The 21,633-nt window shown below is 38.9% G+C and overlaps 1 protein-coding gene and 1 long non-coding RNA gene across 3 annotated transcripts in view; one reads left to right on the forward strand and one right to left on the reverse strand.

Annotated features, from left to right (window-relative positions):
- COL4A1 (collagen type IV alpha 1 chain) overlaps positions 1–21,633 on the forward strand; it is a 133,816-nt gene that overhangs the window by 57,501 nt on the left and 54,682 nt on the right. Inside the window, exons 3-10 of the mRNA XM_017817331.1 lie at positions 17,558–17,647; positions 17,737–17,781; positions 19,330–19,374; positions 19,495–19,557; positions 19,658–19,711; positions 19,858–19,884; positions 21,158–21,241; positions 21,354–21,416. Coding sequence (XP_017672820.1) covers positions 17,558–17,647; positions 17,737–17,781; positions 19,330–19,374; positions 19,495–19,557; positions 19,658–19,711; positions 19,858–19,884; positions 21,158–21,241; positions 21,354–21,416 — 471 coding nt within the window. The remainder of the gene's footprint in view (positions 1–17,557; positions 17,648–17,736; positions 17,782–19,329; positions 19,375–19,494; positions 19,558–19,657; positions 19,712–19,857; positions 19,885–21,157; positions 21,242–21,353; positions 21,417–21,633) is intronic.
- LOC108498518 lies at positions 811–14,917 on the reverse strand. Of its 2 annotated transcripts, none has more exons than XR_001875194.1 (3): positions 14,818–14,917; positions 1,077–1,188; positions 811–994 (listed from the first exon to the last, which is right to left on the reverse strand). It is a non-coding gene; the product is annotated as an uncharacterized LOC108498518 (long non-coding RNA). The 2 variants fall into 2 exon arrangements; XR_001875195.1 differs by lacking the exon at positions 14,818–14,917 and adding an exon at positions 8,258–8,343.

The following is a 21,633-nucleotide window of genomic DNA, read 5'->3' on the forward strand; positions in this document are numbered from 1 at the left end:
GGAAAGAGGGCTATAAAAGCAGATATCGCAGTAGTACTGTGTGATGGGGCATACTCATATTTGGTTTTCAGAGCTGACTTTTGAAGGTTTTCACAAAGTAGTATTTCAGTTGGCATAATGTGACCTTTTAAGCAGCTCTTGCTAGATGCATATCTTTGCTTGCAAAGGTGTTGGCGTAATGAGCTCAGGCGTTTCTTCATGGAAAAAAACAAGCTCACATGGCTTGATTTTACATTTGTACAACTGCTGTTAGTGTATGTTTTCATTATGGTTTCTCAAAGAATTAGAGGACCTTAGTTTGATCTGAAGTATGTGAGCCTCCAAAGAAGTCAGTAAAGTTTCCCAAATGAGAGATCACAGTAAGATAAGAAAAGACATGTATAAGATCTCTACTTCTCTGAAATCTTCATGCTCCGGAATTGGAGCCACCCAGTGCCTGTGCAATACCCATGCGTAGCTTGGAATCTTCCCAAATTTAAAATTATGTCCATGCAAGCAGAGTCACATTTGCAGTATCTACCAACTACATAGTGATTACCTTTCAGGTAAGTACAACACCTGAAAAAGGGCTACAGAACAGTAAGTTAATTGAATTATAGATAACACACCAAAGAAAGCTGAATTAGATTATGAAAAAAAATATTAGTTTTCANTCTTTGTTTCTGAAGGGCATAACAGTAAAAGCAATAGACTGCTAAGCTGCTTACTAGTTGCTTCATGACTATGAGGGGGAAAAGTAGGGAGTAGTGGACAGAAGTACTTTGGTAGCACAAAGCAGCTGTTGGATTTTACTTGTGCATCAGTTAATCCGACTTCTCTCATGTTACCATATGTGCTTAAGCAAACATTCCCCATGCTGACCAACCTTGCAGTCAGTGTGGTACTTCTGACATCCCTGGCTCGTTGCAATATGTTCTGCTTGTCACCCAGTTCAGACGTTTAATTTTTAATTTCTCTTTTATTTTCAGGGTTGTTCCGGTTGTGGAAAATGTGACTGCAGTGGAGTAAAAGGGCAAAAGGTAAGTGAGCTGTCTCCATTTTTCTTGCTTATTTCAACCACAGGGTGTGTAACCTACCTGGAGTCAGGTGAACCATTGCTTTTGGTGAAGACCTGCACTCCAGGCAGTGTTGCCAAGGCCAGGCCACGTGCTCTTCAGTAGGGTTCCCGAAAAGCAGGCAGCTCGATGTCTGCAGAGAGCAGGAGGGGCCAGGGGTGGGAAGCAGTCAGTTGTCTTCACTGCAGGTTGAAGCCTCTAGCCCAGTGCTTGGCTATGCCTTCCCTCCTCCCCCATCGAGTGGGATGCTAACCCATCACTCTCATCTTTCCTAAGCCTCATCTCCAGTCTTTTCAGTTGGTAGCAGGCTTGACATCCTGAGCGCCTCTGGAATTGAGGCAAGCAGCTCAGTTCAGAAATGCTCCTCTCAGCATGCTGTGCTGGGACCTGGTGGCAGGCTGTCCTTCTTCTAGACAGGCATTAAATGTAAAAAATCAGGATGAAAAACTACTCTAAGTTGAAACAAGAGTGAGGGCAGATGATTGCTCTCCAGGAAGGCTGTGATGCATCATAATCAACATAGCCTGACCAGGGTTGGCCCTGGGAGGCAATGACTTGTAATAGGAAGAAGTAGAGTAATAATAAACTTAAATACAGAAGAGTGTTGCAGGTCAAGGAAAAAAAAAGGTCAAGAAAAAAAAATAGTATTTAAAACTTGTAAATGAGTTTTAAAGTTCCCATTCAGTTATCCAAACTTTTTGTGTATGAAACAGAAAAGGCTCTTCAAAGTCTTCTTTTAAAGCAGTAACAGTGAAAAAAAATTATAGTGTATTTAAGCATTCCGTGAATTCCCCCTCTAAATTACTTACTTTTGTAAATATTGCAGACATTCAATCACTCTCCTTATCTCTTCCAGTTTTGTTGTAGAGATTTTAATCTACAGTGTGTTCTGTTGTGCATGCACATATGCTGTGTATCTACCATTATAAATGAGTGTAAACCAAAGTTTTGTCATCCTGTGATTGCTGTGGGTACATTTTTGAGGTAAGTTGTTTAGGTCACCAAAGGAATGCTTAGAAAAGGTGGGGGGTTTGTTTGTTTTTTGTTCTGGAGGGTTGTTTTGTTCTTTGAAATAAATAGGCAGTTGGTGTTCTACATTGTCTCAGTTGCAATAGTTGCATGTTTATGGATGAGAGGTTTAAAAATGTTTGTTGGTGGCTTTTCTTTGGTGTTTTCCAGACCTAGGAATGTAAATTGTTAATTGGAGACCCAAGCAAGATCATTTTCTTTGTAACAGAACATAGATTAATTTGTGACACAGATGAAAAGTGTTGACGTTCAAAACATCTTTTAGATGGAGGCTCCTTTTTTTAATAATCTAATAACTGTTTAATAGAAGTCAACTATATATTAAAAACAAATACAAGAAAGACTTGGGAAAGCTTCAAAACTCTGAATTTATTCCTTGATATCTTGATCTTATTTTTCAGTAACAAGTACAAATGAGTCATTGTAGAATGAAAGAGACATGTTATAACTCTCTTGTTGAAAGACATTAGTTTTCAGTTCATAGAGTATGCCAGCATCTTGTAACAAGATCATTTTAAAAAGTGATAGCTTGGGGAAATAAATAGCATTAAACCTTATGCTTCATTTATTTCCAGCTGCAGTTCTGTCTCTTTGCTAGAGTTCTTGCTGGCATTTTTCATTTCCATAGTCCAGAGTCTTAAAATGTTCTCTTTTAAAAGAAATAGATGCTTGTCTGATATGCTAGAATCCCAAACTACCTCACATTAATGTAGACTATTTAAAAATGTAGAAGAGATAAAAATATCCACAGGAACAGAAATCATAGTAAATTCCAAATCCCATGCAAACTTGTCCAGCATGTCAGTTTACTCTCTACTCTTCCTAATGGGTTCCTCACAAACTTCCTTGACTTTAAGCAGGAATGCAGTGAAGTATTTACATCATTTTAGACTGTGTAGGAAATGCAGTTGTTGACATTAGAGGCATCAAGACAGGTGAATGAATAGTTACACCTGGAAAACAGTAGTCAAGGAAGGCATTCTAAGGTATTTTGGAATAGGTTTAACATGGAACTTGATTCAGATCAATGCTTGCTCATTATGTTAACACCTTGAGGCTTTCAAATGTGTACTCAGGATTTTGAAGAGAAGATCTTTTAGTTAAAAACATCTTCCCGCTGCCCTTGTTTCAGCTTAGAGTAGTTTCTCATCCTGATTCTTCACATTTAATGCCTGTCTAGAATAAGGACAGCCTGCCACCAGGTCCCAAACCTGAAGACAGAAGGTGGTGAGGGAAAGTAAGAGGAGCATCCTTCCTGCTTGCCTCTGTAATATTTCTAGAATTGGTCTTTCCAACCATTCTGTTTGGATTTGAAACATGTCTCTGCTAAACATGGTTCCCATTAACACACACATCAGTAGCAGTACCTGTTACCTCAGAAATCTACGTGAATGTTGCTTATTCAGAGGACAGATTAGAGAGACTGACCCTCGCCAAGATCCAGGCTAGGAGAAGGCTGCCAAGCCCAGCTCTTGTGGTACCCCAGGAGACCACATTAGAGAACATCTGCTCTCCATTTCTCACGTAGCCACTTGTGTGGGAAGCGCATATCCACTCTGCCCTGCACCATCCACAGCCAACATGTTGCCTACACTGGAAACCCTTTTGATCTGGCTTCCATGTCATGCAAAAGTGCACAGACACTGAAGGGCCTTTTCCAATCCACCCACACTCTTCAGCAATCCACCCACACCAATTTACTGCCATGGGAGCTTCGGGAGCTGCGGAAGTGGGTGCTGAGTTTACCCTTTAATGCCTTAAGTATTAACATCTGGAGAGATATTTCCTACCGTAGTGTGGGAAGAAGTTCCAGACCCTATAGTTTGGTGGGGTTTCATTAAAATTCATTTGGCCAAATAATCATATTAATGATCTCACCAGAAAAATCGCTGAAAATGGTCTTTGACTTAAAAGCTGTAAAGTGCCCAAGAAATACTACCCAACAGCATTTCAGACATGGAAGAGTAAATTACATTGGCATATTTTTTCTCTCACTTGAAAATATTTTCATGAATATGATGGCCATCTTTAGAGTACATTTAATATATTCTCTCATCAGACTGTTTCCATGAAAATTGCATCTCTATGGTAAACTCCTTTAACATGACTCATACTTTATCAAAGGCATATAATTGACAAAGTCTAAGGGTTTTCATCCCTTTCAGAAAATTTCAGAAAGTGAGCATAATTGCAACAGATGGCCCTTATCCCATAAAGCCTTTATTATTACACTAAACATCAGGCTGTTGTTTTAAGCTATATAATGTCAAGTATCACATAATTGCTGAACAGAAGGTGCAGAAATATTAGAAAAGCATAATATTGCTAAAATAATAAATAATACCTTACTGTTTTCTATTAGATTAGCCTAAAACATCTTCATTTGTTACCTCGTATGCTTTTTATTTGGTTTTCTGCATAATAACTTGACTGTTCTCTTGAGCCTTGCTGAAGTGTGAGATCTGTTTAAACTGATTAGAGTTTTGAATGCTTGCCTACATTTTATTGAGCTACTCTGGAGTAGACTGAAGCTGTGTTTTCTCTTTTATGCCTACCTAGATTTTGAGAACAATTTCAAGCAGCTGTGGAGATAAGAACTGCCTAGCCATTAGTGTGTGTAGAAAAAGCATCTTAAGCATTTCATTACCATTTAGAACAAAGACTGTACAGAGATGAGTGAAATTCTCCATGAACTGACTTTTTCCAAGAATGTTCATTCTCTCATTCATGACCATTTGCACTCCTTTTACTCTGTATCAGAAACATGTATAAATGGAACCTTGCTGTAAGTAATACAGAATGATTGATCTTCTCAGACTTATTAGTTAGAACGCTTTGAAGTATAAATCATCATTCTTTAGTATAAATATTTTATGATGATTTCACTGTCTCAGCATTACCCATTGAAAGTTGAAGTCACAAGAATATCAAACATGCTTTCATAATTGACCATGAAGTATTGCAAACTAAAAAAAAATCTTTCCTAGGATGCTCTGAAAGAAAATAGAAAAGAAGAATAGAATTAGCTCTAAATGAAACTGCTGCTTTTGACCTTTTGTTTGGTTTTTTGTTTATTTGAGAGGTAAAAAACTTGAGCAAGTAATTTTATCTTGGCTTATTTTTGCTTGCCTAATTCTGAGACTGTATTATATGTACATAAAAATTACTTCTCCATTTCCCTGATGAGTGCATCATTTCTGTATGGATTGACCATGCCACACAAGTACACAAACTGGCTTTGCTTGAGGTATTTTGGGTCTGGAAGCCAGGTAGCTCTGACTTAGACTGACAGTCAGTGGGACATCTCTGGAGTTCCCTGTCAACAGGACCAGTGACCAGTATTTTCTCTCCTGCACACTACAGTCTTAAAAATCACTCATTGTTTTGTTGTCTGCAGGGGATTGTGCTTCTCCTGTGTAATGAAAAGTTGACTGTTGCAGTGGACTGTGTCCACTTTTTGTAAGGTTTACCAGATTGGGAGGACCTTTGAGAGTCTTCCTGTCATTTTAGGTATCAAAAGGGAGAGCAAAAATATTTGTAATATTGATGATTTAACACAATATAAAACCTCTTGTTGGAGGGAAGCCCCGGCAGTCAGTGGGAAGATCACTATTAAGTACTTCTGAGTTTTCTTGAAGATATAGCAGAGGGCAACAAATCAGTTCCTTTAAGTGGAGCAAATCAATAATCACCAGATCTATGGTTTTCATAGTCAACTTTTATTAGACTTTTTTTTAAATCAAAATTTTTTTGTTAACGCTTTTCATCGACTCTACTTGGTTTTAGTAAATACAGCTCAGTGTTTCTATTTAAGTGGCTGCTGTTGGAACTTACGTGGTGTACAGCACCTATTTATGCCTGAGTTGTAAAGAGTATGAGCTGAGGACACTAAGGAAACCACAACTAAATAATATACCCTGGAGACAGCCATAACGTTGGCAAGAGAGGTGACAGGCAATGTAGGAGATAAGAATGGGTTTGCAGTCCTGAAAGGGGTAATAGATAACATTAAATCATCTATGGAAAGGGCTAATAGATAACATGAAGTCATCTAACCATTCCTGAAAGGGCAGAATCAGAAGACAGTAATAAAATAAGTGAAGATATTGATCAGCTGCAGATCTGATGTTCTACAGGGAAACTTGTGATTCATAAATATTTTTGAAAATCAGGACATTGTCACAATGTTTTTGTCAATTCTGCAGTGACAGTAGTATATTTTTATTGATTTACCCTTCACTCAGAGAAAAAACAATCCTTTTAATTCAAATCAGGGAAAAAGAACACCCATGTTTCATAAAGAGAGCTGCTATTCTTGAAAAGAACAAAATGTCAAATGACTAAATAATATTGAGTTCTACTGTTTCCCAACTGTCAGACTATACTGCTAAGTGTCATCTGAAACCATCAGCTTTTCTTAGTTCAAAATAGTCATAGGAACCATTTGTCCCATTTATCTCTGGCAAAATTTTCTGCGATATTTTTTTGTACTCAAGTACAGTGGGTATCTTTGATTAACACAAACTAGTGGATTACACTGATAAGTTTTTCTTTAGGGAAAGAGGGCTATAAAAGCAGATATCGCAGTAGTACTGTGTGATGGGGCATACTCATATTTGGTTTTCAGAGCTGACTTTTGAAGGTTTTCACAAAGTAGTATTTCAGTTGGCATAATGTGACCTTTTAAGCAGCTCTTGCTAGATGCATATCTTTGCTTGCAAAGGTGTTGGCGTAATGAGCTCAGACGTTTCTTCATGGAATAAAACAAGCTCACAGGGCTTGATTTTACATTTGTACAACTGCTGTTAGTGTATGTTTTCATTATGGTTTCTCAAAGAATTAGAGGACCTTAGTTTGATCTGAAGTATGTGAGCCTCCAAAGAAGTCAGTAAAGTTTCCCAAATGAGAGATCACAGTAAGATAAGAAAAGACATGTATAAGATCTCTACTTCTCTGAAATCTTCATGCTCCGGAATTGGAGCCACCCAGTGCCTGTGCAATACCCATGCGTAGCTTGGAATCTTCCCAAATTTAAAATTATGTCCATGCAAGCAGAGTCACATTTGCAGTATCTACCAACTACATAGTGATTACCTTTCAGGTAAGTACAACACCTGAAAAAGGGCTACAGAACAGTAAGTTAATTGAATTATAGATAACACACCAAAGAAAGCTGAATTAGATTATGAAAAAAAATATTAGTTTTCAATAATAGATAAAATGCTCTCCTATACAGTCTATAACAATAGAAATAAAGCAAAATTAAGGTAGCACCAAGGGAAAAGAAACATAGACTTCTGCCTCGAAAATCATATTTCTCTCCCTTAGAATATTTAAGAGTGACTAGAATGGCAAAACCTACCCATAAACTTTGTAGCTCTTAAAGAAAGCATGTGACAGCCTCCACTGAAGTTCAGCTGGAACATTTTAAATGTATTGATATGCCAACAAAAATAATTCTCACCAAGGCTTGTGTCAAAGGTCAGTGTGCACAGTGTACTGAGTTGAGTGAGTGAGTGAGCACAGTCACCAACATCAAATGGGATGTCCTCTCACTCTTTTCTCACTGACTGTAAACAACTGCAACAAAAGCGTTTCATGGCTAGTTAGCAGAATACTAAAAGCTTGAGGGAGTTTGGTATGTTTGCTCATCTGCCAAGCAAAGAGTGAAAGATGATGCAGAACTGTAAAAGAAATGAGTTTAAATGATGGTGATGGAGGGGAGAGACTCTAGTACAGAGGGGCAGTCTAAAATGCCCTCTGGCTCCAGTGTCAGGAGATAGGTGAGAGAAAGGGAGGAATATCAAAGGCTTGCATAGTGGAGCAGTGAACAGAGAAGCCAGTGCTGCTTCCATCTGTATGCAGGCAGCATTTTTAACAGGATTTGTGAGTTAAGGATGTGACTGCAAAGCCTCAACTCAATCTTCATTTCTGTCTGAAAGTGTGGAGAGAGAAGCTGGATATCCAGTTAGGACACATTCAGCCTCATGAAACTCCTCCAAAGGGATCTCTTCAGGAAGTTCTGGGTATTAAATGCAATGAATTTATATCAGTGCCAAGGCAAGAGAACTGAGTGACAGTTTCCCTCAACAAAACAAAGGAAAAGATAGTGTTTATGAAAGGGCAACTCTAGAGTATAAGTTTTAGATAGCAAAACTGCCTTTGCCCCCTACCTCTGGCTGGGCTTCATCAGCTTTCAAGAAGAGCAGGGGAGATTGGGGCCCGAGGGAAGGGCTGTGCCATGGGGCTGGCAGTGTCCTATGACCCTGGCTGTGTCACTTCCCCTCAGGGTCCTCTGGGTGGCAGTCATACATCACGGATTTAATTTATTCTTTATTCTGACAAGCTGACAAGCCCCTTTCACCTGACCTTGTCCTTTTTTTCTTTTCTTTCTTTTTTTTTTTTTTTTTTTTTTTTTTTTTTTTTTTTTTTTTTGGTCAGAAAGAGAACCTTAAAGCCACCAGCTAAGCAACAGACCAAATTCTGGTTGGCATTCCCTGACAATGATACTGATATCCTGTACAATGTCAAAATAAGGAAGATACTTGTTTTCATTATTTTTAATGATTATTGCATCTTTGGTAACTTTAACGATTTAGGCTGAGCAACCCTGGAGGTACTGCAAAAATATATATTGTAGTGTCTGTTTTACAATGGATCTGGTTGAGACAAGAGGCATTAGAGATTAAAGTAAAGAAGTGGTGACTTACACTTTTGAGGCACAATGTTATCTGCCTTGTGATATTTACGTGATTAAAAGTCAGAAGCCAGAATATTTCCTCTAACTTTTGTGGAAATGTATTTTACTCCTATGGAACTTTCAAAATGTTTAAAACTTCAGAAATGCCATTTCCAACCTAACCCAAAAAAGCATCTAGACTAGCACTGTCTCAAATAGTACTGTCTGTCATGTACCCTCTAAGATATGAGCTACTTCATTATGAGAACTTTATTGCAGTCCGTACTGTCTAGGTCCAGCTGCCCATGTTTTTACTATTTATGGAAGAGATTATTTTCTGTAAATATGTCCATGACAAACCTTTGGCAAGAGAATAGAACTTGCATGTAACGTCACATTTCATTCCAGGTCTAGGATCTGAACAAAAATAAATTAAAAACCCCTGAAAAGTTTAAGACCCTTTTTTTTTTTCTTCTGTTTCATCTTTATATGTGAGCCTTTAAACAATGCCAAATGCAAACAAATGCTAAATAATTTTCATTAATGAAGAAGGAAGGGTGTGGAGCATTTTTACCCCTTATATTATTGGACCTTCAGCCCTGGAAGTGATTTAACACAATGTGCAATAAAACAAAGGAAGAGTTACTCAGACCTAATGTGTTCAACAGATGATTAGAAGGGGTGGGAAATATAGCACCCTTTTGATTCAACCTGTCTCCAGGTGATAGAATTTCCTTTTTTTTTTTTTTTTTTTTACAGTGCAAACACATTTGTCCTTCAAATGTCCTCTTCCCTCATAGTTCTTTGAGGTTCTTCTAAGAGGCTCCTTGACCCATGTCTGATAAAAGATAAAAAACTAAAAAAAAAGAAATAAAATTGGAGAACCTCATATGTACTTTTATAAAAAGACTTGTGTGACTTCTTCCTGAAATACCATGAGCTCTGTGTTGTTCTGTTGGTTTTTTTTTTTCAAAAATCAAGAAAAATTTAAAATAAAGACAATTAACCACATACTTTGGTGTTAAACTACCAAGCTTTGAGCAGGCAGACTTCCGTAGTTGAAAATGAAGTTTCCTTGCTGTCTATTGACTTCTCTCTGGTTTTGCATTCCTGTCCTTCATATACCAACCCCGCAATCATGCTATGAACAAATATGTTCCCCTGAGCATCCTAGCTACTTATGGATCTCTAACATTTATCTGTACTGCAGGGTAATATCACACAAAGCATATATCAACCAAAGACACACGAATGTAAGGAAATATTGAGAGCCTAAGGTAAGAGTGTACATGGCTCAAGAAGTCCGAAAAAGTGAAATTTGGGCAGTTGCATTGAAAAAACTGATGACCACATTTAGAAATTGAGGAATAACTATGGGGTGAGCAAGAAGAGGAATTACATGAAGAAGACTTGTTAAATTATGTAGGGAGGGGCTGTTATTTACAGCTGGTTTAACTGAAATTGTACAATGATGATAGGCAACCAATTACTTGACACCAATTAAATGGAGGCTATGCTGGTAGCTGTGATTGGCTTTTGAATGTTAATTTTACTTCACTCAGCTTATTTTGCCTCTTATTCAGCTTCTTCATATCTTTTAGACACACTATATATCCACCCACTTGAACACCAAATAAGCACATAGATACTGATATGTAGGGAAAAGGATAATCAAAGATTGTTATTTCTATTTTTGTATTCCTGGGAAGCACTTAGCAGCTTCCTGAGGAATGTTCTGTGCAGCCATGAGGTGCCACAGAAATATGCTTTCGGTCTAAGCATTCTTTTGTATTTAGGAGGCAGAGGCCCAGGCTCATTCCCTGAACCTTAAACTTGAATAGCCTTCTAACTAAATGCTTAAATCGATAGTGGAGGTTTATACCCCCACTGCTGGAGGTTTGGGCTCCTCTTGTATCAAGCTCCACAGGCTCCCCAGTGTTGTAAATTCATGATGCTTGGGAAAGGGTACTTTCACAGTAGGAAGAGTAATTCTGTCAAGGAGTGAAAAACCAGAGATGAAAGAGGTGCTATCATTTGGTTGGTCAGGGTGCAGCCTTTGCCCCTTTGTATATGAACCTGTATGGCACTGGCTTTTGCACCATAAGTAGGTGCTTTTCAGTGTTCCCCTCTCAAAATGCAGCCTGAGAGCTCATTTAACTGTGGGACTGAGGGAGTCCCATTGGTGGAAGTCACTGGGGAGGGAGCAAAGTGAGAAGGAGATGGAAGAACAAGCAAGAGAGATCATGAGTAGAGAGTGCTCTTCCCCAGCAGCTGTTGGGGTGTCTTGTTGTCCTTGTACGTGTCCGTGTGTAACATAAAGCAGCCGTGGTAGTGCTTGAAGTTGTGCAGGGGACTCATCCAGCCCACAGCCAGCCTGACCGTGGAGCTGTGCAGGTGATGTGAAACTGTCATGGCCACTCCTTCTGCTGGTCCTGCCAAAAATGCTGAACTCATGTTTCTATGTGAGTGAGCTCTTTCAGATGCTTCCTGGCAGTGCAAGAATCCAGATTTTGCTGACTCTCCCCCCTCTTCCCCCCTTAGACCTCTCTTCCATTCTAAATACTATCAGGGACTCAGCCTCAAAACTTCTGGGTGAGCCAAAATCTTTACAGAGCTCCTACACAGATTCTTTGCATGTCTTCAGAGTTATGTTTCTGTAATTAATTACTTGTTACTTGTGTGGCTCCAGAGTTGTATAGCTATAGTACAGATAGATTCTGCTGAAGAATGTGCAGTGGGAATTTTGTAATGTTAAACATCCTCAGTGCATTTGAGGACACATGTCCTGTGAGCATATAGTAATAATTCTGTTTGACTGATATCTACTTCACACATTCAATAAAATACTGAAAATGGTAAGTGCAGCTGAGGACAAACAGATGATATTTATTGTACATGTTTATTTTATTCCTGAAATATATTTAGGGACGGTGCTCCCTCTGCTGGTTAAAAAGACTCTTTTGATAAAGAATTGGATAATCCTCATCTCTCTGTCTTCACTAATGTAGCACTGAGCCAATTACAATTCTCTAACACATGTTTAAAAGAGTGTGGAGAGAAACACTGTGACTTGAGAGTATTAGCTTGCACAATAGTGTTTCCTACCATGCAGTATAATTACTAGTCTAACACCTTGGAACCCATTCACTTAAGCTACATCGGCTGAAGGAACAAATACAGAGCCTGTATTTACCTCTCAGGTGGCTTGGGATAGTCTGGGTAGAAACCATGTAGTAGATTTCAAGGCTGTTGTCCATTGCTGTGGATTTTACGAGGTCACACTGAAGCATCAAGGTGTGATGAATGTTTTGAATGGCAGGGTTTCCTGTTAGTAGTCAGGCACTGTTTCTCTCTATTTGGAAACTGCATCCTTAGTTTTTGTCTTGAAACTGTTACATTTTTTGCCAAACATATCCTTGGTGGAATTTCAGTTCAATGAACGTTAACTTTTAGGAACAGGAAAGCATATGTGTTTGTGATAGGAATTCTGAGCTTGTAACATATTGGAGTAGCAGCAACACTGGTCAGAAGACAGCCCTCTGGCAAGGCCAAGAGTTTCCCTTGCAGTGAAGGCACAGCTGAGGAGCTGTGGTGGATGAACTCCAGCAAACCCCACTGCGCTCGTGTGAGAAACTGCTTTCACTGCCTTTCCACCCTGTGTCCTGCATTGCTGTGTCCTCCTCACCCTGGTTTTGGCAGCTGCCTGGCCACCTGATGAGCTCCTCAGCTCACAGAGGCCAGAGTAAGCTCACTCGCTAAAGAAAAGTGAGTAAATTTAGTGAGCTGAACTGGAGTGGTGGAGCCTGAGGGAATCATACCAGCTGGTGTAAAGAAGGATGAGGTGGCACCATCCCTTTAAAAGAAGGAGAAGAAAAGGCACCTTTTCTGGGTAAATCAGCTTAGCTGCCTTATGACATCTTTCCACAAGACTGAGTTTTATGCCTTTTCAGCTGAAGGGCAGATGTGTCTGTCCTGCTGTCTCAGCTGCAGGGTGATCACTGGCAGAAGCAAATGTTAAGGAATCAAGCATCATTCAAATGGCTTTGGGAAGATCCGCACATTGTTGTTCACCATGTGCCTGTGTCTCTGGAGAGGTGAGAACATATTTTTACAGACCTAGACACCCTGTGAGCCTGCACTTTTGGAAGCAGTTGATTTATATCCATGTTACCAGTCTCTCAAGTCTAAAATCTCCCAGTCCAGCAGTCCCTAGACAAAGTAATAGGGGAAATAATTTATAATGGGGTGGTGATTATTTCCTCCCCCTCAGCACTTGATATATTACAGCTGAATCTTCTGAAACTACTTAATTCATGTGATTCTCTTGCTTAGCAATCCACAACTGTTCCATGTGTCAAACAACATTAAATGGCTTATTTAGAAGAGTAGGTGCTAAAGAAAATATCAGCCCATGCAGTTAAGCTCTTAACAGGTTCCCATCTGTTTAATAGTCCATTCAATTTTAATTTTAACTACCTAGTGCAAAAGCATTTCACAAAAGCTGAACTAACACAGGCGTCTTGCTTATTAAATGAGCGCAGTGGTGACCGAGCACTTGCTATCTTTTTACGTAGCACCTCCACATTTTCAGCAGCTGAGTGTCAGAATATTAATTTTTGTGAGCTGAGTAATGAATTCTCCTTTGTGCCTTCTGACAGTCTGCACTGAATCAGTAGAGGTACAGATGACTTGCTTACATCTGTTTTAGTTTTTGAGTCTCATGAATTGATTTGTAAGATGCAGAAGCTCTTTCAGTGTTCCTTGCCAAGACTTTGCAGCTGTGAATGTTGGAACTTGAACAATACATAGCCCTTGCAGTTAGAGTCTCATGCTCTTCATGCATCACAGCTACAAATCTCAGTGCTGAGCAAAAAATAAGTGGGGTGGCAGTGGTGACCTAGTGCTTGCCAATTTATGTAGTGTGGGTGCGGCATAAATGTAGCACAAACACTAGCTGTTGGGCTGTTTGACTGGAACATTGAGTGAAGAAAGAAACCAGAAAGACAAGCTGGGAAAGGATGCTGTTCAAGTATTTCCGTGCAATGCAAGACATCTTCAGGACATGCTTATGTCTATATTGCACAGCATAATAAGTGACAGGTTCATCAGAGCCTGAAGTTCCAAATAAACCACTTTTGGTAGGAAAGCAGTAGTACAAATGTTGCTACCTCAGTGATCTCTGGGGTCTAATCTACTCAGTGACATTAGGACACTCTGCATTCACATGACTTTACAGCTTCTAGATGGTAGTTTTTTACTCTCTTGTTCAGTTTACATATTCTGAGACTGATGGAATTTTTCTGTCATTTAGCGTAGTATCACTGATGCCAAAAAATATCTTATGGTTGAAGTTTGTGCTAAGTCAAGCAGGAGTGTTGAAAAAAGACCTTTGTTCATTAGCGCTGCTTCTTTCCTTACAAGTTTTGGCAGCACTAGTTTTCTAAGGCTGTTGTACAAACAGGCAGACTGATATCTGGACTAAAGAAAGGGACTGGAACCCAGGAGACTTCTCTACGTGTGTTATTGGGTCTTGATGGAATAGTTTGTCCTAATTCTCTCAGTTTCCATGGCATAGAGGAGTTAAGTCTGATTAACTGTGTACCCTGAAAGTGCAGAAGTTTGAGCTTCCTACTCAGTACTTACTTTGTACTATTTATCCTGAACTTACTTTGGAGTAAAGTCAAATGGGAAGGCAGAGTAGAGGGAGAGGTGTTCACAATGTGTAAGTCCATGAGTAAGCAGCCAAGGTGGCAGGTTGCATGCAGGGAGGGATCACACAGCTCTCACACATGCAGTTGCCTTTATGTTTCCTTACTTCCCTCTAGCAAATCATAGATGAACTCAATTCTAGTATAAGAAACCATGAGTCTGCAGTATTTGGGATGGTACAGCCCTCCACATGCTCAAGAGCTACACTTTCCAGGCCTTGGAATATCCAGTAGCTTGACTGGATGTCCAGAAGTTCTTGACAAATAGCACGTTGTTTTTCTTGTTGGGCTAACAGTTCAAGTCAGGAAAATAAAATGTTTCTAGGGAAACCTGGATGTATCTTACCTTGAAGTGACGTGTTTATAGTCTTGACTCTGCTCCTCCAGCTATGTTTTACCTCTCAGGGCAGCCTGGGAGACTGAAGACAGTCTTGAGAGAATTGACCATAGATGCCCTGGAAGCCCAAGTTTTTATTTGTTTTAAGCCTTTAGTTAACCTCCTTGGCAAGCTGAAACATTCATTACCTTAGTGAGTGATTTACAGGCATGTTAAGGCCTTTTACAGTGCCAGAATGATCTTAAGGGAGCTTTAGACTAAGTGAAAATCTGATCTGTAAACCTCAGTTTTATTTTTTCTTAAGACTGGAGGAAAGACTATTTCCCTGTGTTGCAGGGTGCAGTGGTTCGGACTGTGGTGAAGTCCTCAGATGGACAGAGCTTCTGAGTGCAGAAAATATCAGTCATGTTACACGTGACTGATCTGAGTCACATATGTTACACATGACTCATATTTCTCTGTCAAAATAATCTTGTTTTCTTCTCATCTGCACATGTTGTACCTTCCTTCAGCAACGGAAGACCCTGTTGTATGTACTTGAGTGTCTTCTCCCTCCCAGCAGGTCATGAGCCCAGGGTTCAATGTGAAATCCTGGTCTGAAGTGATATAACAACTGATTTTGTAGAAGTAGCTTTGTGCTGGCAGTGCCAATTGGCTAGCCAAAGTATGGGTTTATGTACCTGACTAATTTGTTTAACTTTACAGATATCTTTCAGATTGTTAATTACTTCAACACATTTATTCAGAGACCTGGATCATGATACATTCTTTGAAATACTTTTCAAAACGATTTTAGTTACTTTAGAACTTGGACTTTGTACCTCTTGCAGCTGACCTAGTAACATATTTCTCCAGTTGTTCTGATGTTTGCTTTGTTTTGTTGTGTTTTCTGGTCTAACACACTGCTTCAGATTTGCAAACCTTATTCTCAAACCATGACAAAGAATACTGGGTAGTAAATAGAGGAGATCATGCCATTTCAGCACTTAAAGGAAAAACTGATTGTTTGCCTCAGAAAGTACCTTTTTATTGAAAAGTTTATTTTTGTGGGAGGAAGGAGAGAAAAAGCAGCACGATGATTTATTCTGGCAGGATTTTTTTGTAAACAAGTGTTATTTTGAATTCACTTTCTCATGCTCTTATCATCTCAGTTATGGTTTTCTGCCCTCCTTCCTCCTTTGCCCTGCTCTTCTTACCCATCAGTAATGCCTCTTCTCCCTTGTCTCTTCATTTTAACGAAATCCTGGACAAGGAACTAAAAACCAGCATCCACCCAGTAACTCCACAAATCTTCCAATTCATCTCATCTTCCGACAGTGTAATAGCACTATGTCTGTTGGTCATCACTCAGTTTCCTCTGCCTGCATGTCATAACTTTTTCTTTGCAAGATGCCTGTTATACTTCCTTGACAAATGAGCTCTCCAAGACTCAGATGTTGTTCTTCTTGTGTGTGCTCAGTCCTCAGCTGACCTCTCCAAGTAGCCATCATATTTCTGGGAATCTTTGTCCTGAACAAACAGGAGAAAAGTGTCTTGTTAATCACCATCATAAAATCAAATACTAAATTGTTTGTTAGTTACAAAGAGCAATCTCATCTCTCACTGTTTTACTGAAAATCCTTAAATCTTTGCATAGCTTCCTTTTGTGTGTTTTGAACTTTGTTGCTATCCTTTGAAAATTGCTGTGTTTTGAGTTTCTAAAACAGATGCCATGTTTTTTAGTGTGTTTTCCAAACTTATAGAACTTTTCCTTTTTGCAGTTGCACACTAACATTTTATTCATCCAATATTCCCACAGTTTTTGACAATATAAATTGTTTCTTCCCGTTTCACATCACACCTTTAAAGGACAACTCTGGTTACTTCCTATGAGGAACATGTGGCTTTTGATTTGCTTGATTTGCTGTTTCCAGGAGTTGACATGCGTATTTTTTCCCCCCCTCTCTCTGTGTGCAGATTTTGCAGCCTTTATTCAGACAGTGTTCCTCCACTGGGAGTCCATATATAGTGAACATATTAAAACTGCGATGTTGATCTAGAGTGTGGATGAATTTTCTGCCTCTAAATTTATCTGATTTAAATACATTTGGAGTTGTAGGGAGCTGAAGAGCACAGGAAACACAGATGCCCCATACCACATTAAAGGAGAATCCAAAGGATGACACATACAATCTGAGTGTTCAGCTTCTTGGGAAGATTCTGTATCTCTGAGCATCCTGTCTCTGAACCACCCTGAAATTCAACTCTAAGTGACAAGCCTGGTCTCCAAAATCTGCTGTTGTGAATGGTGTATAAGAAGAGTGGTATTTGCCATTCACACAGTAGTGACTGAACAGTAATATTTGTGGCTTTCAGGAATTTTATTGCTGATTTGGAGTTTTACTGGGATTTAGCTATATCTCTGTAGGAATGCAGGTAGGTTTTATTAGAGGGAATTATACTCCTGATCCCAGGAGTATAAGTGTGCTATGAATACTGCTATCCAGAGTGACAAAAAAAAGCTTTCATTGGCATTCAAAGAGTGCTTTTCTGTTATGCCACGCTCAGCCCCTGCCAATCTATTATTGAACCAGAAATATTTCTTTATTTATAATAATCCTTCTTTCAAGTACAAACGTGAACTGTTTGCTGTTACATGTGTCTTCTTACCCTCTAACAGGTTTCTTGAGCACAGAAATAGGGGATATGTGAGTGGCTTGAAGAAGCAACTTGTATTGTATAGTTACTAATAAGTTTTCTGCTTCCACAGGGAGAAAGAGGCTTGCCAGGACTACAGGGTGTGATTGGGTTTCCTGGAATGCAAGGACCTGAAGGTCCCCCTGGGCCACCAGGGCTTAAGGTATGAACTTAAGCTTTCATATTTGAAACATTCAGATTTCCCTAAATTGTTGTCCCAAAGAAAGACAAAGCTTTCTATTTCCTTTGCAGGGTGATACTGGAGAACCAGGACTGCCAGGAACAAAGGGAACAAGAGTGAGTTCTAGCTTACTTGTTTGCATTTCTGATGTCTTTGCGTTGTTTTATATTTTAACTCTCCATGGCTGCCTTCAAATGCAAGAGGGAGTTAGTCTCTTCTTTGAGTTAATCAATGACATCTCCTTGTTCTGCACAATAATTTCAAAATTCTCACTTTTACCTTTGAAGTTTTGCATTGGGCAGCCAATATCTTTATCCATTTGTATTTTTGCCTGATACTTACCACTGCATCAAAAGGACTGATTTTAGTATGCCTTTGATACCTTTTTGACATACTGAAAGACTTTTTTTCCAGTTTCAGGATGAAACAACCTTATTTCCTCTTGCAAAATTCTCCTTTATGTTTGCCATCTAGCCTCCTTGCAGCACTCCAGCAGAGAAGCTGACACACTCATGAGTACATATGTGTTAAAAGTGTGCACAAGATGCAGAGCCGAATTAAAGTCAGGAACAAAGATCTCTTGACTTCGCTAGAAGAGGCTCTGAATATTTCTATGGTCTTCCTGTTGTCGTTAATGTTTAATGGGGCACTTACATAGCACTTATTTTAGCATATGATAATATTAGCCAGGGCCATAACTTGAGGGTTTGTGAGATGCCAAGCTCATTCTGAGCATTGTCTTGTCTCGTAATGTCATGACGAAAGAGGATTCAAATGACTTGGCCAGTAATGATGCATACATTTTCAGCTATACCCTCTTGTTTAGAGATTTTCAAAATACCATCTCGGTTTTGTTCTCTGTCTGCCTACAGTTGCTGCAGCACACAGAATTTACTGAATCAACTGCAGTTTCTGAGCTATTAAAGGGAGGGTATTCTGCTAGCTCAAGAAATCCTTATTTCAGTCTGTGATGTTCGTGATATCCTGGGGTATCCTGAGTGTCAGTATAAACTGGCATCTTCTGGCAGAAGTGTTTGTGTGCTACAGTGCCAGTAACCTGTATAACAATTACAGAGTTTTGGAAGAAGCAAGTACACCATCTAAGCACAGGATTCCCATACATCTTTTCTGCTTCATAATACCTGTATTAGGAAATACTGCATGAATAAGTAAGATGATAGGATGAAAATGATTTGACAACTTGAACTGCTGATGCATTGCACTGAAAAGCTGTTCAAAGAGAAAGAGCTACCTCAGCCTGGTAGGTTTTTTGATAATAAGGATAAATTGATACGCTGATGAGGAGTATGAAAGAGAACATTTTTACAGTGTGTTAATGTCATCTCCTGCTATGAAGAGATGTTTACAGTAAATTTCATTTTGGGAACAGTGGTTGTGAGAAAACAACACCTCTGCATCCCTTTTTACCTCTACATAAGGCTCTGATCCAGTTCCTACTGCCTAAAAAGTTAAAGAAATATAAAAGGTTGCTTTCAGTTACTGATTACTAAGGTGACATGTCTGAGAGGTTTTGAAGATTTTGTAAAGGAAGTTTAAATACTACTTGGTTTTGACTGTTATCACTGGCAATGCAACTTGGGCTGCAGCTTGTCCTTGCTGTTTTGTGGATTTGTCATTTCAGTTTATGTTTTTCTCAATTTCAGGGCCCCCCAGGAGTATCAGGCTTTCCAGGAAACCCAGGCCTTCCCGTATGTATGAAGTATAGGTATTTTTATAAAGAACTAATTGTATTAATCAAAGTACTAATCATGACATCTGACCCGGATTATTACAAATATTGTTAATTTCTTTACCTTCTTTTCATTTAGGGCATTCCTGGACAAGATGGCCCTCCTGGTCCACCTGGCATTCCAGGATGTAATGGCACAAAGGTGAAATTTACATATTTTTATAAGAGCAACTCTATGTTGAAATAAAAACATCTCTCAAGCATATGTTCCCAAAAAACCCTGATTTCTCTGTTCCCCTTAGGGTGAAAGAGGTCCAGTAGGTCCCCCAGGTTTACCAGGACTGACTGGGAGTATAGTAAGTAGATTCTTTTCTGCTTGATTCACTTTTTTCAACCCTGATTCTAAAAATTCAAATATAACTATATGAAAAGATACAGAGTATAAGATGAAAAATATACAACACTGAGGAGCAATGACATCAATTATGTCTTTTTTTCACAGGGACCCCCAGGACCTCCTGGAATGAAGGTACATTTTACTCTGTGTTTGTGTCCTACTTCTAACAATAAGAATTTGGGTGAAGTCTACACTCTCTAAGACCAGCAGTTCCTTAATTAAGGACTGAAAAATTGTACTGCCGTGTTTCCCTTTGTACTCTGTTCTGCAACCCCACTAAATAAAGACAGTGGTGTGAACTCCAGTTGACAACAATTGAACATTTGTGTTGTTCCATGAAGGTCTTAAAAGTGTATTACATGGATTACAACAGAAAAAAAGTAGTACATATCATTAATTATGTATAAACAATATGGTGGCCACCTAATTGTGTATAAAGATTTAGATAGGTTTTATGATTCAAACATTTGTTTTTATGTTAACATTTGATTTATCTACATAGTTTCACGTAGATAATATTTGTGAAAGAAGATCATATACCCCACAATATGAAAAGCTTCCAACACATACTAAACAGTTTTCATAAAGGAAAAAAAAATCAGACTAACTAACTAGGTATTGAGTGCATTTTGTGAACTGGAAAATGAAGCATTGAATGACAACAGAGAGCTTTTGCTCTTTAAAATTAACAGATGTTATTTGGAACTGTAAGCTAAATATAAGTCTAAAAGTAATCTTGGATTTGTTATGACATGACAACCCAAGTTATATCTTACATGGAAAGAATTGACTTAGTCTATAAACACTGAATACTCAAATGTTTCTTTCCTAGGTGTGTATGCGTAGGTACACAACTCCTGAAATAAAACCACTTACAATACTCCAACTTTGTACAAAAATGCAGGAAAAATGGGATCTTTTACTATCAAAAAAGAGACAAAAAGTGAATAATGATCAGAATAATTTTCTGAAGTAGGACTAAGTAGGTTCCATTTTTGAGAAAATGATTTTTATGTCAAAACTAAGTGTAAGCATGAAGGTCTCAGCCTGGGAAAGAGATTGTGAGGTTACCACTTCTCCTAGCAGCCAGGTCAGATGCTCCAGTTGTGTGGTGACACTGTATTAGTGATAGATTTGGCAGAAAAATCATTCTGCCTACCCATTATGATATAGGAAATGAAAGTAGGAAGGAAGATTTGGTACTGGAATTTCTTTAAGTGGCTTTAAAGCACGTTTGGCAATTAAGACTTTAACCTGTAATGTGTCTTAAGTAAGGTGATTTTTTTGAAAGTCAGCTTTCCAAATGATTCAAGACATAGCTCCAACTTTCCTCTCATCTCAATATTAGTGGTTTTGAATGTATTTGAATTGATGTTCAAGTATTCTTTTTCTTTTCTTTTTATAGGGAGATCCGGGTGAAGTGATTGGTCTTTTACCCTCTGGTGTGCTAAAAGGTGATAAAGGGTTTCCTGGCCAACCTGGACTACCTGTAAGTCTAAAAGATGTTTGAATAGTAGTGAGCTTCAACTAGAATGAAATCAGTATCATGAAATTATGAAACAAATATCACTTTTTTATGATGCCATTTGAATTTTTCATAGGGTCCACCTGGAACTTCGGGTTTTCAGGGACCAATGGGGCCACAAGGTCCTCCAGGAGAGCCAGTAAGTTTCCTCTCATGGTGATTTGAACTTTACTTTTGGAGCTTTATTATAGGAATGTTCTAGAAGGTGTGTGTATCAGGTCTTGGTTGAGATTTGGGAAAGATAACCTGTGGTTCCAGGCCTGTGGTTTAGCCTCCGGAACTCTACCATGGCAGAAATTACTAGGCAACATAGGTTTTCATTAGCAGCTGCTCCTACAGTCATCCTCTGTTCTTGC

This window comes from Lepidothrix coronata, unplaced genomic scaffold (genome assembly GCF_001604755.1).
Source record: "Lepidothrix coronata isolate B3197 unplaced genomic scaffold, Lepidothrix_coronata-1.0 Scaffold60, whole genome shotgun sequence".
Taxonomy (NCBI): domain Eukaryota; kingdom Metazoa; phylum Chordata; class Aves; order Passeriformes; family Pipridae; genus Lepidothrix; species Lepidothrix coronata.